Source organism: Gymnodraco acuticeps, unplaced genomic scaffold (assembly GCF_902827175.1).
Source record: "Gymnodraco acuticeps unplaced genomic scaffold, fGymAcu1.1, whole genome shotgun sequence".
In the NCBI taxonomy this organism is placed as follows: Eukaryota; Metazoa; Chordata; class Actinopteri; order Perciformes; family Bathydraconidae; genus Gymnodraco; species Gymnodraco acuticeps.
In genome coordinates, this window is record NW_022990125.1 from 3,243,313 (window position 1) to 3,264,756 (window position 21,444).

The window sequence follows — 21,444 nt, forward strand, 5'->3', positions numbered from 1 at the left end:
ATGAGTCTGATGAAGGGATACCCTGGAAACTGTATTTGGAGCTTTGTTTACTCCACTGAGGGTTTCTTGCTGAGCCCAAGTGCTCTTTTCTTTGACGCACAGAACCACAAGTTCTTACTTGGTGGCATCTAAGTACAAACAAATAGATGTACTGTCCACAAAGCAGCTCTTCACATACCACTGGGGTTCAGATGGAGAGCACATCAACAGCAGCAGGTGATGGCGGACTGAGAACAAGCATCATTCACTTTTCCCAGCTGGGATGTAAACCACCAACGCCCCTTATCCCACGCTCGCTGTCCTGATCATTGATGTGGGGGTCGTTTTGGTCAGACGGAGAATTAACAACAATTTTAACACTGCAATTTTTCGTAAAACAATATTATTTCTTAAAAGAAAGTTGATATGTTAATCAATTCAGAATATATACAAATAATTCTTATGACATCCTCCAAGTGTGGTTTGCTGAGTTTTTAATTAAGGGAAAACTGGAGCACTTGTGGAATCGAGAATCTGTGTTTTCCAGCATAAGTGCACTCCTGGTTGCTGCCCTACTTTAACATTTAATGTTGGCTCCAGTTTTATCATCCAGTTCAGTTGGACTGGAATTGATCTCAAGAAGTCTGACTAGTTGGTGTTTTTGCAGATCTGTTGAGTCCAACTGCTCAAACCCACACATACTGTAAAGGTGAAGTGGACCTACACATGCGGTGAAAGTTGAATTTAACCTTCAGTATAGTGACACCAATCTCCCTCTAGGATGTCTTTGAAAAGCCACTCAGTTTGGATTCATCTTGTGCTGCCAGGGCCATGTGGGCCTCACAGATAAAAGCTGTGTTGCTAATACAAAGAAAAAAATGATATGTCTTCTTCCCTTTGTCTCCTATAGTTGAGCAGAATGTTTGTCAACCAGTTAATGTAGGTCCGTAGTGAGCATTTTAAACCCAATTAAAAAAGACAAACCTGTGCATGATGTATTGATTGTACTTTACTCTTTGTATCCATATAGCGCTTAACTTAAACTTAGGTTAGAGATTTCTTCACGAAAACTAAAGAAAGACAGATAATGAAATGAACCAGTACTTTGAAAGATAAGGGACATGTATGACAATAACTAAGACCCTATTCACAGACCTAATGCCCCTTTCACACCAACGCAGTTCCCGTTCTAGCTCCGTGCTAGAGCTTTTCTGGTTTTCAGGTCTCCCTTGAAAAAGAGATCAATGATCTCAATGGGATACACCTGGATAAATAAAGGTTTGAAATTAAATAAAATAACCGGTTCTTCTTTTCATCCCCCGTTTTGTTCACACCGCCCAGAGCCCAACTGGTGCTGCATGACGTCACCGTTTACATCGCTGATTTTCTCCCCAATGGCGCTCACTACAACAACAATGGGGGACTGCGTCGGGTCGATGATCGTGTTATTTTTAATCATACGAAGCCAGATTGGATTAAATAACGACTTCTCCAACCTTATACTTTTCTCCAGAGTGCCTTGGTTCATTGTTTATTAATGTGTTTCAGCGGCATTTACCGACTGCTGCAGTGCTGGCTGCTCTTCCACCGGAGTTTATTCTCCCGTTAGCTCACGTGGCAGCGGCCGCTGTAAAGTATTCACTGTCTGACTGTCACACAAGCAGCTGATACATATCCCCAATTCCCCATAAGTGAATGTGTGTCAGTCTGAATTGACGCTGTTTGGCATCACAACGCTGTTAGGAAAGTTTCTCTGGTATAAATTGGGTGATGTTAGCATAGCAACCGAAGCTAAACTGACTATCTTGACTACTTGTTGTTGCTATCCCATTGTGGCATAAGCCTTTTTCTACAGGCACATTTTACCGGCGTATTATTCATTATGATTCTACTTGGGATAGTTGGACATGACAACCTGTGCACTGTGTAGCCCATGTATTGATTCCATCCGATAGCTGCTATAATACAAAACTTCTGCCTGCTCTCCACAATGATCAATAACAGTGAACGGATGGTCAAAGTAAGGTACAAATAAACAGAATCACACGAAGCCTGGTTAGTGTTGCCTGACTTTATAAAGTGTGTTTTTTTTAATAAGTGTGTCGTTGCATATGCCACATGTCCCCTGGCCTGACAAAAGCAAACTCTTAACACGTTGCTGTTGGTTTAGCGGGGCTGCAGGCTGGGTGGCAGTAGAAGGTAAACAAACAAAATGCCACAGCTTGCCTTCCCACTTTTGGGAGGAGGGTTGGATAGATGGTTTTCATTATAGCCTTGCTGGCTGTGTGCATACTGCATAGCGATAACTCTGGGACTCCCAGGAGCTTCTACTGAAGCCTTCCGATCAAATCGCCAGAACGCCGACACCTCCTCATCTCCACCGCTCCCATGTTTTATTTTGTGTTGCCATAAGTTATTCTCTCTCCGTTGGTGCACGGGGCTAATGCTAATAATGCCAGCAAATAAAATGGCGGCTTCACAAAACATTTCCGAGTTTTACGGGGCGTGGTTTACAATTCGCCCAGCCAATCAGAAATTGGAACCTTTTCCTCCCCAGGAAAGTCCCTGTTCTCTAGTAGGGACTAAAAAGGGGTGAAAATGTTCGCAAAAAAAAGTTCTAGTTCCAGATATTTTTGGTGTGAATGCAAAATCCCAGGACCCATCGGAACTATTCCTGGAAAAAGTACTCCGGTGTGAAAGCACCTATTGGGTCAAAACACCAGGAACTAAGGAATGACGACTTCAAAAATATATACCATGTTAAGATTGTTTTAGCTACCATCTTTAAATCGTGTTATTATTAGAATAAAAGTATATTTTAACACTCTTTTAGTCACTGGTCCTGCTTTTTTCATTGGCTGAAGACCTAAATGCTGATTATCACATGGCACTGAGTCTCTGAGAAGATGTAGGTATGTCTCGTGGTATTCTTAGGGGTGGGGACTTTCTTCACTTCTTCCCAGTATTTATACTCTGCTAAAACAGGAAACTTGGAAAAATGGAACTGAAAGAAACAGGGGATTTTTAGTTTCAGGCCATTATTAACGTAAAGGTTACAGACAAGTCAAAAACAAATTCCCCTTTTTTCCTGGATGGGGACTTTCAAAAGAGCAGGGCAACAGTTTAAAAAGCACATTACCTCCTCGAGCGCATCTCATATCAGGAGTTAAAAAAAACTGCCATTTATGTGAAATTTCCATCAGGAGGCCTCCAATGACTCAAGGTAATTTTGCCTCAGAATGTTAAGGTTGGGCTGCCTCAGCAGAGGGACACTGAGGGAGCCTGGGCTATCAGAGAGCCGACGGAGGCTCTTCCCACACCGCCTGCAATGTTAACAACCCCTCATGATGAGCGCCCATCAGCAGTTCAGAGGCTGTAAAGAAAATAAATCCCCGAATACACAGAAAATCAGTCCTGTGGCTCAAAAGACGTACACAAACAGCCATACACTCACATTTACTGCTTTGAGCACTTCCCTGGTGCCTTATTACTGATTCCAAGATTGTCCTGCAACCACTGAGTCAACGCAATACAGCTCTGAGATTTGTGACGTGATAAAACATCCATTGCAGAAATATGCTTGAGAAGTTGTTTCAACAGAAAGAGGAAAAGGTAAAGGAGGTATTTGTCTTTCCTTCATTGGGGCTGGATAAGGAGGCTACAGCAGTGTGGGGCAGGCGCAATTTTAGACACTTTAAGGGACCAACAGTAAATCAACAGGCCCCCCCCTTCTACTGCGTAAACACTTAAGGGCATGAGGAATCTCACTCATCCATGGCTTGAGGAAATGAGGGTGAGAGATGGCTGAGTGGCTGCACACCGGGGTGAAGAGGCCATCATGGAATACTGGAAGTAGTCTAAATAAAGATGGCAGCTTGGTATTGTTTTTTGGAGCTGGCTTGAGGTCGGAAGTACTTAAAAGTAGACTAGGTTTAACAATATTAAGTCAAAATTAACCTGTCTTCGAGGGTTGCAAGAACTAGGGGGCTGTTCTGCCAAAAGTGTTTTCTCTTTTGGTGTAAAAAGAGAATAGCTTTTAGCCTTATCCCCAAAGTTTTGAAGACACTTTAGCAATCTTCAGTGCAGTTGGGGGGGGGGGGGGGAGACATTTATGTTGCCTCAGTCAGGTACCTTAACAGCATCACACTGTTGGTGTGAGGGTTAAGATTACACATTTAATGACTTGAATTAGAATAAAACCATGATTGAACGTAGGATGTGGACAGACTGGTACATCTCTGCCATTTGATCACAGAGGCATTCTGAGATTACTATGGGCATTTCTTTCTTTGGCCCGGCTTAACTTCACTTGACTCAGGGTAGTGTTTGCAGCTGTGGTACTGAGCAGTAAAAATCACAGCTTCAATATCGACTTTGTCACCTGAAGTCGTCAGTCCTTGACAGCCACAGAACCTTCCCTGAAGACGGAACATCCTTCAAACGGGGTACGCTATGACAAAAACAACATCCCTGTGGCTTCTACATCAGAGTCTTCAAAGTCATCTTTAAGAACTAAGAACAGCAAGCTTCAAAAACAGGTATAGTTTGGGATTAGATACTGAAAACTAAATCCACAAAATCACCAAATTTAAAAGATGGCTTTCAATATAGTCAGGACTTCCTTCACAGTCATTTAAATACGACAGTTACATACAGCAAAGCTTTCACTTTTCCTGTAAAAATTAAATAATAAATCCCCAAAGAACCCTTTTAAATGTTTCGATGCACCTTTTGTATACAATAACATCACATATCAGGTTCCTGTGACTTCCAATACCCATTTCCACAAAGTATCCACTTGTCTGCATTCAATCAGGGAACCATAAACACTACTACACGACACCAGAGTACATAAGCATTAAGCAATCATGTAATCCACGGTCCACCGCAACAATAACTCAAGGGTTTCCATAGGAGGCCCTATCGCATTGTCAGCCATGCAGAGTCCTGCCAAATCACCAATAAACGGATTTAACATGTCAGCACATTAGGGTAACCCCAATGCATGCTTGTACTACAGAGCAGTGGCACGGAGAGCCAAGGAGAGTCGACCAGAGGTCCTCAGGAGAGATGCCGGATTAACTTCACTGATCCCGCACTGTCTTGCAGGAGAAGAGGCAGGGAGAGGGGGAATCCTCTTAGCCAGAAGATATTGGGGAGGTGGGGTGGGGAGGTGGGGTGGGGTGGGGGTGGGGGTGGGGGTGGGGGGGGGGGGGGGTTAAAAATAGTCTGCTATTGACACTGTTTAAAAATCCTATTATTACTGCGATGCATTTAGGAGTCACTTAGGGGGAATACAAATACCGACACATATTGACAGTAAATGTGGGGTATACTTTATCTGGTTTGTTTTGTTTCACAGGTTTGGATAACTCAATGAAAGCCGGCATTCACATAGCAATATATGGCTAATTTAAACACTATACATCAATTAAAAAATGTGCATTTAGGTTTAGATTTAAGGATATATCAGGGGTGCATTCGTTCACAAATGCTACCTCTTAAACTGGCAATAAAGTGCGCTCCTTTACCACCTGCGCGCATTTTGGACAAGCTCCACCGCAGGTCTCCAAACAACATAGCATTCCATGTAAAACCCTTAGACACAAAACGTTCCCACATCCACTCGGCTCACCTCAACAGGTCAGTAATCCAAGTGCGAATTCCCTTCGTACCCTGCCAAAAAGGTGTCTTGAAACAGCAGACTATCTCCTTTACATGTGAATAAACCCAGGCGGTGAAACTCAGCGGTGGCTGCCCGCTCCGGCCACTCAATGCAGCATCATTCAGGTGCAAATGAAGAAGAAAGAAAACGTGTATTCTCGGTCTCAGAGCAGCGCGTTGGTTCGGAGAAGAAGGCTCCGCTGAATGAGTGACAGCTCCGGCTGTGTTGCTCCGCAGACGCCTTCTCTTGTGAGAATGAGCCCCGGAGCCGCGAGCAGCCTCAAGACTTCACTGTGAGGGTAGAGGCAGCAGCCAATCAGAGGAGAGAACTCCCCCCCTCCCCCACCTATCTCGTTTTCAATTTAATTTCCCTTTCCCTTTCTCCATCTAAATTTCCCTCTGACTCTGATGTCTCTTCCATCGGTCTCACTCTTCCTCTTTTAAGTTTCGATTTGCATTTCCGTGTGCTTTATTTAGCCTCCGGGAATGCCAGTTACCAAATAATTCAAAGGATAGTACATGAAAAACTATTTGAAACCTTTTCTATATTCTCAGGTTTAAGATAAGTTTCGGTCTGTGCGTGTCTATGTTTTAAAAAATGTTTTTAGGTAGGTTGGGTTACTCTTGTATTATTTTACCTATACTATGAGCATGGTTGTGTGTTTTTCTATGCATTTTAATGTAAGAACACTGAATCTTCTAAATAAACTCTTGTTTTTTTCTTTCTTAATACTGAGCCATGTTCATGCTCAACTGCAATTTGCAAATGTTTGCACACATGTCTGCACAGCCCTCCCCTTTAAAATATAATTCACTGTAGTTTGCCATTGTTATATTTTCATTGTCCTAAGCGTTTTTGTTTTATTACCTTTTTAAGGTTCTTTGTATATTTAAGTTTAAATTATAAATATATATATATATATATAAATTGAAATACTTGTCTTTGGGTTCCTTTTTTTTCAATGCAAAATTATTTCTTAAAAATACTTATTTTTCTATGCTTAATGCTATCTTCCAGGTCAGGTTGTAGCTATATGCCTAATTGTACATTGGCTAACGGCCTGACGACGACTTAGCTTTCTTTTAGCTTAAAAATGTGCCTATAAACTGTTGCGTTTCTAGTTGTCAAAAGGACATCAAGCCACACACATAAAATAAAGTTTTGGCCAATATTTTTGCTGGGTACAACATAACCAGGGCCGTCCCTGGTCAACTTGAGGCCCCACGCAAAGTTATATGATGAGGCCCTCTGTTTCGCACGCGTCGACAGGGGTGCTAGTGGAGCCTCGCAGCGGCAAAACCGTTTCGTACCACACTAATTGCGTCTCATAAGCTCAGTTGAGGCTCCCTCCGTAAATTGAGGCCCCCTCCGCAAGGTGAGGCCCCCATCTTCCTGTAGGGAGGTACGGCCCTGAACATAACCTCACAAATATCACTGCTTTTCCCAGAGGTTTATCATAATAATGACGGATAACTATTGGGCTCTATCATTGGGAATTTATATATATTAACCCTCTGAGACCCACATAGGACATTTCCGTTTTTGTATATTTTTGTGTTTTGCCTTATTGTAATTTCTTTACAGTTTAATCAAGTTGTACACATCCCAGAAATCAACACAACCTCAGCTAATGATATATGTCACTCATTAGAGACTTATATACAATATCATCTGGGATATTTGCCCATAAAAAACGTTTTCTTTTAAAACGGAGCTTGCATTTTTTACTTATTTCATTAAAAAGAACTGCTAACCATAACATTGAAAAAAACATTCAACACAGACGATTGCACACATTTATTATCATTGTATCAGAACTGATTAAAATATTCTAACTTATTCTGTTCATTATGCCTATTATTTTGGGCAGTGTCCATGGGCGTTTTTTTGCAAGGAATTGTCTTTTTTTTGGTCAAGACTACACATCATGTGTAGTTCCTGTCCACAATCACACATGGCATGCTGAGCAGATTCGTCTGAATTTCCATCAACATCGTCCCCTCGAAAAATCAGCTCCAAAGCCTCAGCCGTAGTAATTTCCTTGCCATACCTCAGTTTACTTTCAAAACACTAACAACATGTAGCCTATTCCAACTTTTATTTTGTTGTCGCGCGTGGAATTATACCAGCTCTCGTTTCAGTACACAACACAACGAAACTGACTCTGAATCAGACCCCGATTGGCTGTTACTGCATCCACTCAGAGTGTCCGATTCAGAAACGTGACTCTTACACTATTTACGTCACAAACAAAGATGGTGGATGAGAATAGACCTATAAAACAGACAGAAAAAGAAAAGCAATGCGCCAAAATCAAGGTGAGACTATCTGCATCTTTTAAAACTTTACGCACATTCGTTTCACCGAAATAAGTAAACGCCTCTCAATGAAAAACGTAATCCTCGTGTCAATGAATCTCTGTACCATATTCCATATGTCATGAAAATCCAACAGTTGGTTTCAGTTTTGACAAAAGTGGTAGACCAACAGGCTGACAGCCCTAGACTATAACAATAATAACAATAACTGCCATAACTATAATAGAATGCTAATGTGTGTCCTGCAGCGTAAGATTTGCTCTGAGCTAATAAGGTAGTAATTTCATGTTTACCCATAAATATTTTAAATGTAGGCTATTCTCTTTATTTTCTCTTACACCCTTCCCTCCGCCTTTCTCCCAGTTGTATCTCCATCCCTCCCCCAGCCTCTCTTTTGTTTTCCTACACGCCTCATTCTGAGTTCAAATCATGTAATCTGAAGCTCCATAACCAACCGAAAGAAACAAATTATAATTGTACAGATTACATCAGTGGGAAAAGCTGTCGCTGGAAATTAAACTGAACAGCTGAGTTGCTTTCTTTGTATCGCATCAAAATGTCCCGTTTAGTTCTTAAGACCCACAGAGACGTTCTTTTTGTCCAAATAATTCAAGGTGACAACAGATTCTGGTGGCGGACACATGAAAAAGAAGCTGCCAGGGAAACAAAACACGATGGTTCATGTTGTATAATAGACCTGAATTGGGCTGAATTATTGGATTTTTACAACTAAATAAATGTGAAGGGATTGAATGAATTAAACATACAAACCACAATCATTACAAACGAAACCAATTGATGCAATGTTCTCAGGCAAACTCTAATCTTGGCAGTGTCACCGTTTACTTAGCTTTCATTTACCCAGGCAATTAAGACTTTATTCTGATCTAAAATGAAAACCTAAAAGAGAAGGAATTTGAGTTATGATACAGAAAATACTGCTTTTATATCTGAAGATAGTCCTGCATCATTCCCCAGACTGTTTTTCTCAGTCTTAATAAAAAGTAGACAACATAATTGTTTCCTCTTCTTTAAGGCAACATTCCTTGTAGTATACTGTAGTGCCTTACACAACAAACAAGGGGTTTGTTTGGCTGTTAAATTGTTTCTGCTTGGCTGACTTTCTCTGCGTTTCCAAGCAGAGTAATAAGCCATGGTAAAATAAAAGCGAATCATTCCAAATCTCGCCACGATCCAGAGGTATTACATAATCTGGAATTAAGGCAGATTTACGTATATGCACTAATCCAGCTTTTCTCTCGCTTCAATGATCACACGGAGTCTGACGATAAAGACCAGGATTGCAGTCAATATGTTGGACACAATCACAATATACGTATGCCCGCAGACACCACAAACATGGTCATGTTTGAACCAGGATGTCATTTAAGGTGGACATTTTGGGTATCGAATTAAAAATGTATAATTAGAATCAAGAAACAGTATGCATTTGGCAAAGGTTAACAAAGCTTTTAACCAAACATATTAGCTAATTCACTTTGAGGCTGTGGTGACAACTCACTATAACGAGAACACTAAATCAGACAGAGGAAGAGGTTTATTTTCCAAGTTACCAGCATTAAAGGACATTTTGCAGAAGAACAAGACCTAGAACATGCAGGCTTTCTTATATATCCATACCATTTTCTGTCTATCAATACTCCCTGCTTTCCCGACCCTGTCCGATAGTGAGCTGACCATTTTTGGAATTTATTAAAAATATTAAAGGGGCCCTATTATGCTTGTTCCTTTCCTGTAGTGTGATATAGGTTTGTGTGCATCTAAATGATCTGCAAAGGCTAAAATAAATTCAGAAGTTCCCTCAAGAGGGAGTTTTTCTCCCACACACTCCCCCCCCCCCTGCCTGAAACACCTCCATTGGACTCCTTTGTTTACTTCTGTAACATAATGACATCGTTATGCAATACTCACAGTTTTATTGGCTGGTGCTCCAAAACACTGTACGTGATAGGTTGAGGGGCAGGACATTTCTGAATCATCTTTAAGCAGTTGACCAATCACATCAGAGCCGGCCAACCAATCAGAGAAGACTGTGCTCTTATTTCAGACAGAGATGAAAAGAGGTGCTCAGCAGGAAGAATGAGAAAATAAGAGCTTTTTCAACATTAAAGCATGGAGACATGTCACAGTAGAGGCACGAAATATAATTATGAAACCTGAAAATGAGCAAAATAGAGACCCTTTAATTGACTCATTTTAATGGGACTTTTTGTTTGTACTTTTAAAATAAATAGGGAGCATGAAATGATTAGACTAATAGTGCTTTTTTATAAAGAGGATAAGATGTTATTTACCGGCTCCTCGTCTCCTGTTATTTTGCAAAAGTAGCGGTCTATTTTCAGTGGTGGATGAATTCACATGTGTGGCTCTATTGAATTTTGAAAGAACTGTGTGTGTGGAAGTGAAAATAATCCATATTGTTTGTGTTCATGGTAATAAAGAAACAGCCAAGAGAAAGAGTGCGCCTAAAACAAGCTGTTGGCTTTGAAGCTCTATGGTAGGAAAATAGTAAAGAGTATCAGGCTTTGATACACACAAAGTAGGATGCATGTAGAAGAAGAAGAAGAAGATATACTTTAGTAATCCCTCACATGGACATTTTCTTTTCTTTCTCCATGTATAGTTAGCATTGGTCTTTTCAAAGGATTTGTTGGCAATAAGAAAGTCATATCCTGTAAGTACTCCTACAGAAAACCAGCCTGACCAGTGTTGATTACGATCCAGTTTCAGCGTATCAAAAGGTTTTCCATTCCAACTCGTTCACGCTAGCTTCAGGGGCAGCCTGTGTTGGGTGGCAGAGTGAAAGATTTCCTGTTTGTCTATTCAGGTAACAATCAGCCAGGGCAGCTTTCAGCCTGGGGGTTTAATACATAGGATTCTTGTGAGTGTAAAGCAAGGCGTCGCAGGAAGAAACTCACGGTCAAAGCTTTGACAGCTAAATGATATGGCAAATCAGACCAGTGTCCACAGGGTCATTACCCTGAACAGGCTCCAGTACATACAGAACTCAGCTGCCAGGGTTCTCACACGCACCAAGCCCTGGGAGCACATCACCCCCACTCTATTCAACCTCCACTGGCTCCCGGTCAAGTCCCGCATCACCTACAAATCCCTCCATGCCCTCTCCCCTCAGTACCTCACAGATCTCCTCCACCCATACATCCCGTCCCGCACCCTTCGATCCTCAGACTCCGGCCTGCTCTCCATTCCCCATTCACGCCTCCGCACCTTCGGGGACCGTGCCTTCAGTGTCGCTGCCCCCACTCTCTGGAACTCCCTCCCTGCAGAAATCCGCAACGCCCCTTCTCTCAACATTTTCAAATCAACCCTTAAAACTCATCTGTTCAACATCGCCTTCCAACAATAACTCACTCCCCCCCCCCCCCAGTTACACTTCCATTTCTGCCCCCTGTTTTATGTTTATGTTTTTTATGTCTTGTCCTTGTATGTTTCTTTGTAAAGTGACCTTGAGGTTATGAGAGGCGCTATATAAATTCAAGTTATTATTATTATTATTACCATGCTGTGTGACTGAAGACATCAGATGCTTACCCTTATGGAGAAAGCCTGTCTGGAGTGTCAGAACTGTGCTAAAGGTCTATTATGCAAGCATGACATCCAGGCTGATGTGCTGGATTTTAAATGACAAACATTGACTTTATGCTTTTTTTGTGCTACATTCCTGTTATAGCTCCAACACAGAGCAGTGCAATGTTTCCCATTTGTGCCATCCCTGTCACAGTTCACTGTCTCGCTCATGGAAACCTGTTTAACAATTATATTTTTGACACAGAGGGAAATAAACTTGAGATTTTCTTCCATATTGGCACTGATGACAACAAATAATACTTGTTATAGTCAAGATATTTACATTTGACTTTACTTCAATAATATCTTATTGCATATCTGTGTTCCCAGGTGAGGTCATGAAAAGCAGGGTTAGAAAGCAATGTTGGTGCTTGATGAATAGGGCAGATACATACCTGTGACTACTGTAATCTATTGTCCCGGGGGCGAATGCTTAAGACAAAAGCCAAATGTTATTGGGTGTTAGTGGAAAAGGGAATTAACAGGAGTGAGGGATTCTTCACTAGGGCTGTTAAGACCTTTGCAACGTGTCAAAATGGCATATATCAGAACAGATTCCATTAGTACCAAGAGGCAACATACAGATTCCAGTGGAACACAGAATGTGGTTGAATATTTCTCAGTTTTTTATTTATTTATAGCAAGTGTATGAAACAGTTTTGTTTGATTAGGTGCAAAGAAATTCCCTCAAAGGCAGAGAACTGACAGAAGAGAACAATCTCTTTTGGGTAACAACTGTGGTTTCTGCTTCTAAGCTTTCTGAGCACTGACCACTAGCTGTCAGACAACAATCATCATCTTAAAGACTTAAATGTCCCATGTCATGCTTTTCCGGTTATTACCCGTCCCCTTGTGTGTTATGAAGGTTTTCCTGCATGTAAACGGTCTGCAGAGTCAAAACCCTCAAAGTACACCATGTAGCGAGTAAAACTCTAACACAGAAAATACCTGTCTGTGCTGCCCCAGAACGCCTCGTTGGAGTTTTCTCTTTTTCCATTGTTTTCTTCTTGGGTATAGTGACGTATTTGGATATAGTGACGTAACGTAACGTCCGTGGAGCCGTTACGTTAAGTCCGTGGATTGGTCCAAATGGAGCAAACCGCGGACTTCCTCACACAGACACACACTCAATCTTTTCTCAGCTGCAGCTCCGCCAATTTCTCCGCCTGAGACGGCGGGACGCGGCGAGGCTGTGAGTCTGTGTGTGATAGGGCTGCACGATATTGAAAAAAAACTGACATTGCGATTTTTTTCCCCCTGCGATATATATTGCGGTTTTTTAAACTATATTTAACCGGATGAAGGTATTGTCCTCCTGTGCCTCGCTCATTTTTTACCGGTGTTTTGATGGTCTGCAAACTAGCGGGGCGGGGCCTGCTGTGATCTGATCAAGAATGATTGTGATTGGTGGTTTGCTGTGCATGCAGAGCCTGCATGTCACTCACTCAAGCACCCCTAACATGAGAGCCGCGCAAGTTTTCCTTTTGTAGCAAGCAGCAAAATAATTGTAACATGACGTGTTTGAGTTAATTTGCCTACTTAAGCACTGAGCCTGTTTTTCAGGTCTCAGGCTCGAAAATGACATTCCCAGAACAAATGACCATATCTTCCCTTCTAAAAGGGTTACATTAATAATCTTTTTTCTCAAAGTAATGATAAATCTGTGAGTTGGATGTAGAAAAGTCAGAATCAATATAGATGTTTTTTATTTTAGAGAAAATTCAGATTGAACATAGTAAAAAACTGTAAATTATATAGTGTCCGTCCAAAAATTCTTTTTTACTTATAGTGAAAACTACCCTTGGATGATGGGTTAGTAGACTAAAAGCTTTAGGAATCCAAAGTACAACATATAATAAGTACTCTGTATCAAGATTGATGCAAAACAAGTGACATTTGACCTTTATAGAGAGATTTAGCAAAAAAAAAACACTTCTGGGGTCATTTGGGTGGATTTCCATATCTCTGGCCCCCCTTGCTCGATTTTGACGAATGAAATCTCTTTATAACCGCTAGAGCCAATGGAATCGAGGGGGAGTTCTACACACACCAACACATGAACAAATAAGGAGTGAGAGTGACGCGTAGCCAAAACCGGAAGCTGCATACACTCTGGTGGCTACCATTAGCAGCTAACTTTTGTGCTCCGATTTTTACATACAAATGGAATTATGGATTATAAACAATTGCTTCAAAGCCACAGATACATTATTAACCTATGGATCAACCGATTCAGCCGCGTTTTTTCTCGTTTTAATGCCATTGAACACGTCTTTTGATCAGATTGACAGCTACGGTGAGACGATCTCCCGTAAAAGCTCCGTAAAGGTACGTGTTGTGATGTCTGTGTTTGCTTCCCCTGTCGTGAGATCGGATCGCTTAGATACTATACTTAAATAATCTGTAGAGTCTCAGCTTTAATCGGATATATTGTATGTGCAGTTTCGATAAGTAATAAGGGTATCTTTATTTTGAACTCTGTGCTAAAGTGCGTTAGCATTTTAAAAAAATGAATAAAACCGCACGTCCCTGGTTATCGCCATGACACGATATATCGTTCAGCCCTAGTGTGTGAGCACACACACAAACTCCCAGCTAGGCTGCAGGTGTGTGTGTGTGTGTGTGTGTGTGTGTGTGTGTGTGTGTTCGGGCTGGGTTTCGCAGACGGCCACTGGGCTCACAGGGAGGGGGGGGCAGGAGCTCCAACAAGCCGTTCAGGACAGAGAGTGAATACACATACTTTACAGAGATGCTGTACGAGAAACCAATGTGAGTTTGGAAAATTGCACAATATAAATCTATTCTAGTAGACCTCAACAATGGAATTATGATCAGTAGAAAATGGCCATGACATGGGACCTTTAAATGTTAAGGGCGTCTTCCGTAATTTGGTTGAAATAACAATTTCACTCCGTATTCCTCAGCGTCAAGGATTATAGTTAGCTGCCTTAAATATAGCCGTTTCTTTATTACAAGTGCCATTATTTGGTTCTTCCTGAGTTTGAAAACTTTGGGTAAACCGCTGTAAGAAATCCTTGGTGCGAGTGCCTCCTACTTTTCGCCTTTGTTGCAAGTGTGATTTGGTGCCTCTGCTGTCTTATTGCTTCCACTTTTACAACCTCCGTCTCTGGCTAGGCTTGTGAGGAGCTCCAGGACTCTGATCTCATGCTCCATGCGAGCTTTCTCCCTCCTCTCCTCCCTCTCGGCCGTCTCCCTCTGCGAGCGCTCCTCCCTCTGCAGCCACTGGGAGAGGAGCTCCTGATGCCAGCGGCCCTGCTCCTGCCGCTGGCCCTCCAGCTGCACCATCAGGCCCTGGGTCTGCGACATCAGCCGCTGGAAGCACTCCGACAGGTGCTTGAGGCCTGAGGACTCCGAGTGAAGGTGCCCACAGGTAGGGAGTGTGTTGGGGCTTGGATCTGATGGTGTGGGGAGAGGAGAGGATTGGGTAACAGCAGCTGGAGGAGGAGCAGCTGGAGGTTGAGGTGGTACTACATGTGTGGAAGGACTGCTGTTTTCCACTAGTGCACCTACAGAGGATATAAAACAGTACAGGTATCTGATTATCGCTGATGACAGGAAATGATAACTCAATGAATCACCAGCAGAAAAATAACCAATTGTTTTGTTTTATTAAATCATATTTTAAGCAAAAATGCTTATTTTGGCTTCCATCTTCTATAATGTGTCTTTTATTCACCTAATTTCATAGTTAACTGAATATCAAAAATGTTCTCGGCAGTTGGTTAGAAGAAACCAGCAATAAAGATATTTACTGCAGTGTCTTTAATGTGCCTATGTTGACATAATAATAATACATTACATGTATATAGCGCTGGTGCTCAAAGCGCTTCACAAGCAATTAAAGAAGAAAAGAAACAATAGACAGAGTGAAGGGCTGATGAGGAACGTCTTTACTTTATGAACATAACAAATAGCTGCACTCACAAAATGACACTTTCATTTTGTTGTCGTTTTTGGTACCAAAATACACAAACATCTGACTGCAAGAAATTAAAAAGCACCAATAGTGGTGATGTCATTTTGTTTTTTTTAAATATCCTGGATTTATACTGCTATGTAGAGTTGTTGACCTTGCTTAAACAGTCTTTTTAATACAAATGATTGAATGACAATACTTTTGTTGCTCATTTAATAAAAGACTACACTATAATATTTTAATAATAATGTAATGATTTAAATCTCAGGTTAGGTTATAAACTAGTTGTCTACATTTTTTTTCAGCAATGCGTAGCTGTAACAAATAAATCCTGTGATTTTTTTACTAGGTGAAAACACAAATGTGCCAAATGACATGCAAATGAAGAAGCATCTTCACCAACTTGACGAAACATGCGCAGCGTTGACTTAAAGCACTGCATAAACAAAACGCTGCAAATAAAAACCTGGAAACTGAAACATACGTTTTATTGGCTTAGTATACCCATGTGATCGCATGATAACTTCTGTTATTATTGCAGATTGCACAGGTCGGCCACCGTAGGTCAGGTTTGTAATTCATCATAAGTAGCAACATAGTAAAACTATAGGACCATAATAAAATCCCAGATTCAACATTCCTTTATGTTAAATACGTGTTTTTTTATTTAACATGTAGCATTTGTTGAGTGTTATTTTGACCCTCTTATGAATGACATAATAAGCACAGTACATACCGGTAATTTCACGATGGATGGGTGATTCTGTGTAAACTTCATGACGTCGCTGAGGGAATCCTGAATTGCTGGTCTCAAACTCATCCGTTGAAACTTCTCTGTCCTCCAATTTGACTTCAGAGTCAAACTGCCAAGACTGACGGCCTGCTCTCTCCTCTAAAGAGCTCACACTTTGTCTTACTGTCCTGCCCGGATAACCAACATGGTTTTCTATGTTCAAATCCAAATCTTTTGGGATACTTCCTGTCCTTTCAAAGGAGTCAAGGTAACGCCCTGCCATGCGTCCTGGAGAACCAAAATATGGCCCTCCTTCCTCTGCCTCTGACCTCCGGCCCAACACAGCGTCCATCTCGGCAAAATATTTAAAAGTGCAAGGCTGCGAGCTGCTCCTTTGTAGTTTGGCTCTCACGTAGTTAGCCTTGAGAGTTTTGACACGGAGCCGGCACTGGTGTGGACTTCGAGAGAAACCCATTTCACTCATGCGGACAGAGAGGTGTTTGAAGACATGGCGGTTGCGAAGGTTTTCCGCCAAACTCTTCTGGATGCGCTCGTCGCTCCAGGCGCACAGCAGCACCTGAGTCTCCTCCACCGTCCAGTTTACTGAGCGCTCAGCTTCCCGTTTTCCTGTGTAAATAGAAACACAGCTGAAAACAGGGAATGACTTCACAATTGATCCTGGTGTTCTTGGGTAATGGTTCATAAACATTTAAACGTAATTAAATGCACATGAACAAGACAAACCCATTATTTGATTTGAGGAGAGGATCCCCATGTATTAAACACTCAGTGAGATGCCATACCATAACACCTCTCCAAAATGAATTGGTTTAAGCTAGATTTACCTACACATCAATTGCTGAACATCAAGAGTGGCTGCAACATTATTTAAATGATTATGAAATATGCTATACAATCGAGAAACAAAATACATTTATGTTTCCGAAACTGCATATTATGCATATGCATATGCATATCATACTGGTGTGAAAAGTACATTTTAATAATCATCCTAAACTTCAAATTCTGGACTTAATGAACTTATTAGAAAGTCAGAAATAAAGGGATATCAGCTAAGGTAAAGATGGATGTTGGGTCACCATGAGATATGACATATTAGCAGCTACGTTTACATAGTTAAATAGTTATTTAATATACATCCATAACAGTGTGCATGTATTTGAAAAGTATGGATTACATGTACCAACAAACTGATAGGAGCACACATCTAACTAAGCTGTCCTTAGAACATATCACATCCTTAAAGGACGTATGCTTGCTAATGGCCAGATAGCAAGCTGTTAAAGACACTGGGTGTTAATAAATATACATGTCATCTAACAGTTAAGAAGTTGGGCGTTACCATTTAGGCTAATTGATTCAGATACATACATAATGATAATACTATTTATACAAAAGGGTGTTATTGTACAAGCCTGTCAATGAGCAGAGTGTTTCGCAGCGGAATAACTGAGTGAAACCAGACCAGGAAGCTAGTTCTGCTCGCTGTAACAAACACAGCGAGGGTTAGCGGCTAACAGTTAGCAGACCTAGTTAAATGAATGATTCTGACTCTCTGCTGTCTGTTAAACAACAAATAACAGATGTCGGTTAAAAGAATGGTTCTTACTTTTGGTCGTTGAAACAAAGCTGGTCGAGTTTATCGTCGGATGATTCATTTTAACGGGCTGTAGAAAATGTAAACAATCCTCTCAGGCACCGACAGTGCTCTCTTCCGGGTTGAGTCGAGTCCAGCCCGTCACGTGGTGTGACGTGGTCAGAGTCGTGTGATAATATAAAAATCATTTACAGAAAATGCAGAAACAACACGAATAATGACACTTATGACAGCTCCCACATAACACACATTTAGTAAAAAAACGTATAACATAACTTAATATTGCCTTCAATGTTCCCATGTGCCCTATATATTTAATTGTGTACAGATCCTATGAATATTCCCTCTGTGATCATTACATATTTATGTTATTGAGGTAGAAGAAGAATACTATGATCTTTACACTATTAATCTATTTTAGTATGCAGCATATCAATATTTTCATTTGTGTTGTACAATATTTAACAAGTGCACCATCATTTTTGTCAATATAATGTGCCACCAGTAGTTTTATTTAGTACAATAAAAATGATCAGGTATCAACTGAATACACATATTTATTAGATCGATTAAGTTATATAATGCTAGAGGAAAATATAAGTGATACTTGTGGATGATAAAGAAATGTACATCTGTTTGATTGTTTTTAAGCAGTTCACCTACTTGTGAATATTATTTAAAAGGAGTCAAAAGTCAAATTAGACATGGAAAAAAATGCCATTATTAATAACGATGTAAGAACAAGGCTTAAATTGTTAAACAGAAATGTCCTAGTACGCAGCAGCTGGATTATGGGAGTAAGGGTTAATATCCTATATGGTAAATATTGCTAAATATGTGTGTCAAGATTCTCACAGACAAACAGCGATGCCTCAATGAATGCAGGCACCTCATTCATTTGAAGTAGCCCAAGGTGGCACATCGGGGCAACAAAAATGCAGCCTGGGATAGCTTCTGGTGCCACATACCACGTAATTCAGGATGCAACCCAATTCATAGGGGCAAGTAAATACATCATACTCTTTACCTTTGAATGATACATAATATGAAAAACGTTTTCAGTGTATAGGTCCCTACTTTTAGTCTAAATGGCATTCAAGGTTTTTTCAGAGAGAGGTGCAGAAACGTGTCCAAAAACTCGAAAATGTCTTAGCATTTTACCACTTCCGATTTCCTCGGCTAAGTCAACAGTTTTATGAACATGTTTGTAGTTAGAAATCTGAAATAAATTCCGTGGTTAAAGCAAGCTGAAGAGATTTTCATGTTTTCATCAAAAATAATTTAGTAATAACCCCATTTGTGAAGGTCTGAAGATTCTATGTGTCCTAAAAACGACTGTTGCTAACAAGTGACTGAAAGAGACTACAAAACAGCATCACGCCAACATGACCTTTGTATGGGCTTAGCAGTGGTGATTCGCAGCCATGAGACCGTTATGTAGTTTGTTTGAAGCCTAACGTTAGCTTTTAGATTTTTTGCTCTAGCATTGCATTTACACTTCAAAAATCACAGTGGTGTTAATATGTGGAAAATATCCTGCTGAATAAAATGTATTAAGTATCATGAATGGACGTCTTTGCGATGCTAACTTCTGGGTCGTTGTACAAAAAATACACCATCACTCTAAAGACCATGTTTCTTGTATAAAGGTATATCCAGATAGAGCTAGGGTTTAGTTGAGACTCACTTGGAATAGAATGGCTTCAGAATTGCTTTGTTACAAAAAATATTGTTCTCCCTTGGCCAGAACCTTTATTGAAAAATGAACACCACAAACCAAGAAATGTTGTGAATAAATGTAAAATTGGGAAAGACATATCCATATTTAAAGCTGTCCACACGCGATCAAGAGGCTTTTAACAGCCAAGTGTGAACACGTCCTCCAGAGGCCGCACATTTGTTTTAACATTGAATAATAAGTGGGAAACATTAAGAGGAAACAGCTCATAAAGAGGCTGTGAGGTGCTAATGGCTCGTCTTGTGCGTTCTCTGGATGTCTGCTGAGATCTCTGGTGTCCCTCCCTCTATTTCACCTCCCCAGTCTTTCATCCACAAAACAGAGCAATTACCTTGGGGGAGTCCTAAAGTGCTGCTAATGCAAATTCAGTCTGCTTTCCTGCTGTGACATTTGCATTTTGAGCTCAGTCTTTGTTCTGTTATAGAGTGACTTGGGATGAGTTTAACTGTTATCTTGAAGAGAATGCCGGTGTCATTTCCAGTTAGAGACAATTCTCTTTTTTAGAAATATGATTTTGAAAAAACACACGTTTCAACAACCTTACTGAAGTTGTGGTGGCAACAGGCCTGAGAAAATCGGATTTTGTACTTCTAATGTTGGAAAAAGCTATATATAAGGGGATAAAGGTTTTTCTTCACAGCACAATGCCAAACACTGACCACACACACACACACACACACACACACACACACACACACACACACACACACAGTTGTATAAATGATTAGCCGGCCAGAGCACAGGTAATTACAGAGGAAGAGGTCAGACAGTCAAGTGGACCTCCACGTCATTACTCACACATTCCTCTGGGCTGCTGAGGAGCGTCACACACTCCTCTCACACACAGGCTTCCACATGCACATAACACACAAACAAAGGTAAATCCTAGAAGAATACTGTCCCTCTTTGACCCTGACTGTACACTCACATGGATGTTTGATTGTTTTGTAAGGATGAGTGGGGATGCAATATTATTTAATGACAACCTTTTTTTCTCAACTTTGATTTTCTTTGATGCGTATACGGTATTTGTCTTTTTAAAATATGTATATTATGTATGTATGTTGTATGTTTTTATTATTTCATTTATTTATTTTTGAGCAAGTGCATTTTTGGTTTCATGTTGACTGCAATATAATTACTCAGTCAGTGAAAAAAAAGGCAAACAATTGTAAAGAGTCAGCTAACATACCGATGTTAATTATAGAGAAAAGATGCACATGAATGCATTAAAAATAGAGACAAATAAGTCCATAGGTAAAAATGTGCATTCTAAAAGCGTGAATATGAATATAGTGAAAATTGTATGTGCACGTAACAGTGAAAAATGCACAGTATATTTGCAAAAAAAAATGATATATTGCACATCGAAGGTTTAATACACAAGCAGTCTGTATGATGTGGTGGTCTACCAAGAGCCGGTATTTGTAAAGTCTGATCGCTGCAGGAAGGAAGGTTCTGCTACGAGTTTCAAACCTCTGATCTTTCTGGTATGATGTAAGCTCCATTATCAGTCTTTGTTCTCTTCCCCGCTTCAGGGGATGAACACGTTACAAAAGAGTATGTGAACAACGAGAAAAAGAGCCAGACCTTTAATATATGTCTTCATCAATAAATACATATATAAGTACAGAGCCTGTGCTGTCCCCCTCTTCTGGCGTGTCTTCCTCCCCGTCCTCAAAAGGGAGAGACAGGCTGTAGCTCAGGATATTCAATTAGTTTGGACTGGGGGCTGGTTGATAATGATCAAAAATAAGAGGCCAGGAAAAATGTGGCTTGAAATATGAGCTATCAGCTGCAGATACAGTAAAGTACTACAACAGCATAGTTATTGCATATATTGTTGA

At 40.6% G+C, this 21,444-nt stretch overlaps 2 protein-coding genes across 2 annotated transcripts in view; both read right to left on the minus strand.

Annotated features, from left to right (window-relative positions):
* Positions 1-5,909, minus strand: part of rasgef1ba (RasGEF domain family, member 1Ba) — a 35,108-nt gene extending 29,199 nt beyond the window's left edge. Inside the window, exon 1 of the mRNA XM_034216643.1 lies at positions 5,615-5,909. The gene's annotated coding sequence lies outside the window, so the exon portion shown is untranslated. The remainder of the gene's footprint in view (positions 1-5,614) is intronic.
* Positions 5,910-14,243: 8,334 nt separating this feature from the next.
* LOC117546421 lies at positions 14,244-17,997 on the minus strand. Its single transcript, XM_034216644.1, has 3 exons — positions 17,872-17,997; positions 16,245-16,868; positions 14,244-15,098 (listed from the first exon to the last, which is right to left on the minus strand). Exons 1-3 carry the CDS (start codon positions 17,918-17,920, stop codon positions 14,623-14,625), a joined length of 1,149 nt encoding a protein of 382 aa, XP_034072535.1. The 5' UTR covers positions 17,921-17,997; the 3' UTR covers positions 14,244-14,622.
* Between the last annotated feature and the right edge of the window lie 3,447 nt (positions 17,998-21,444).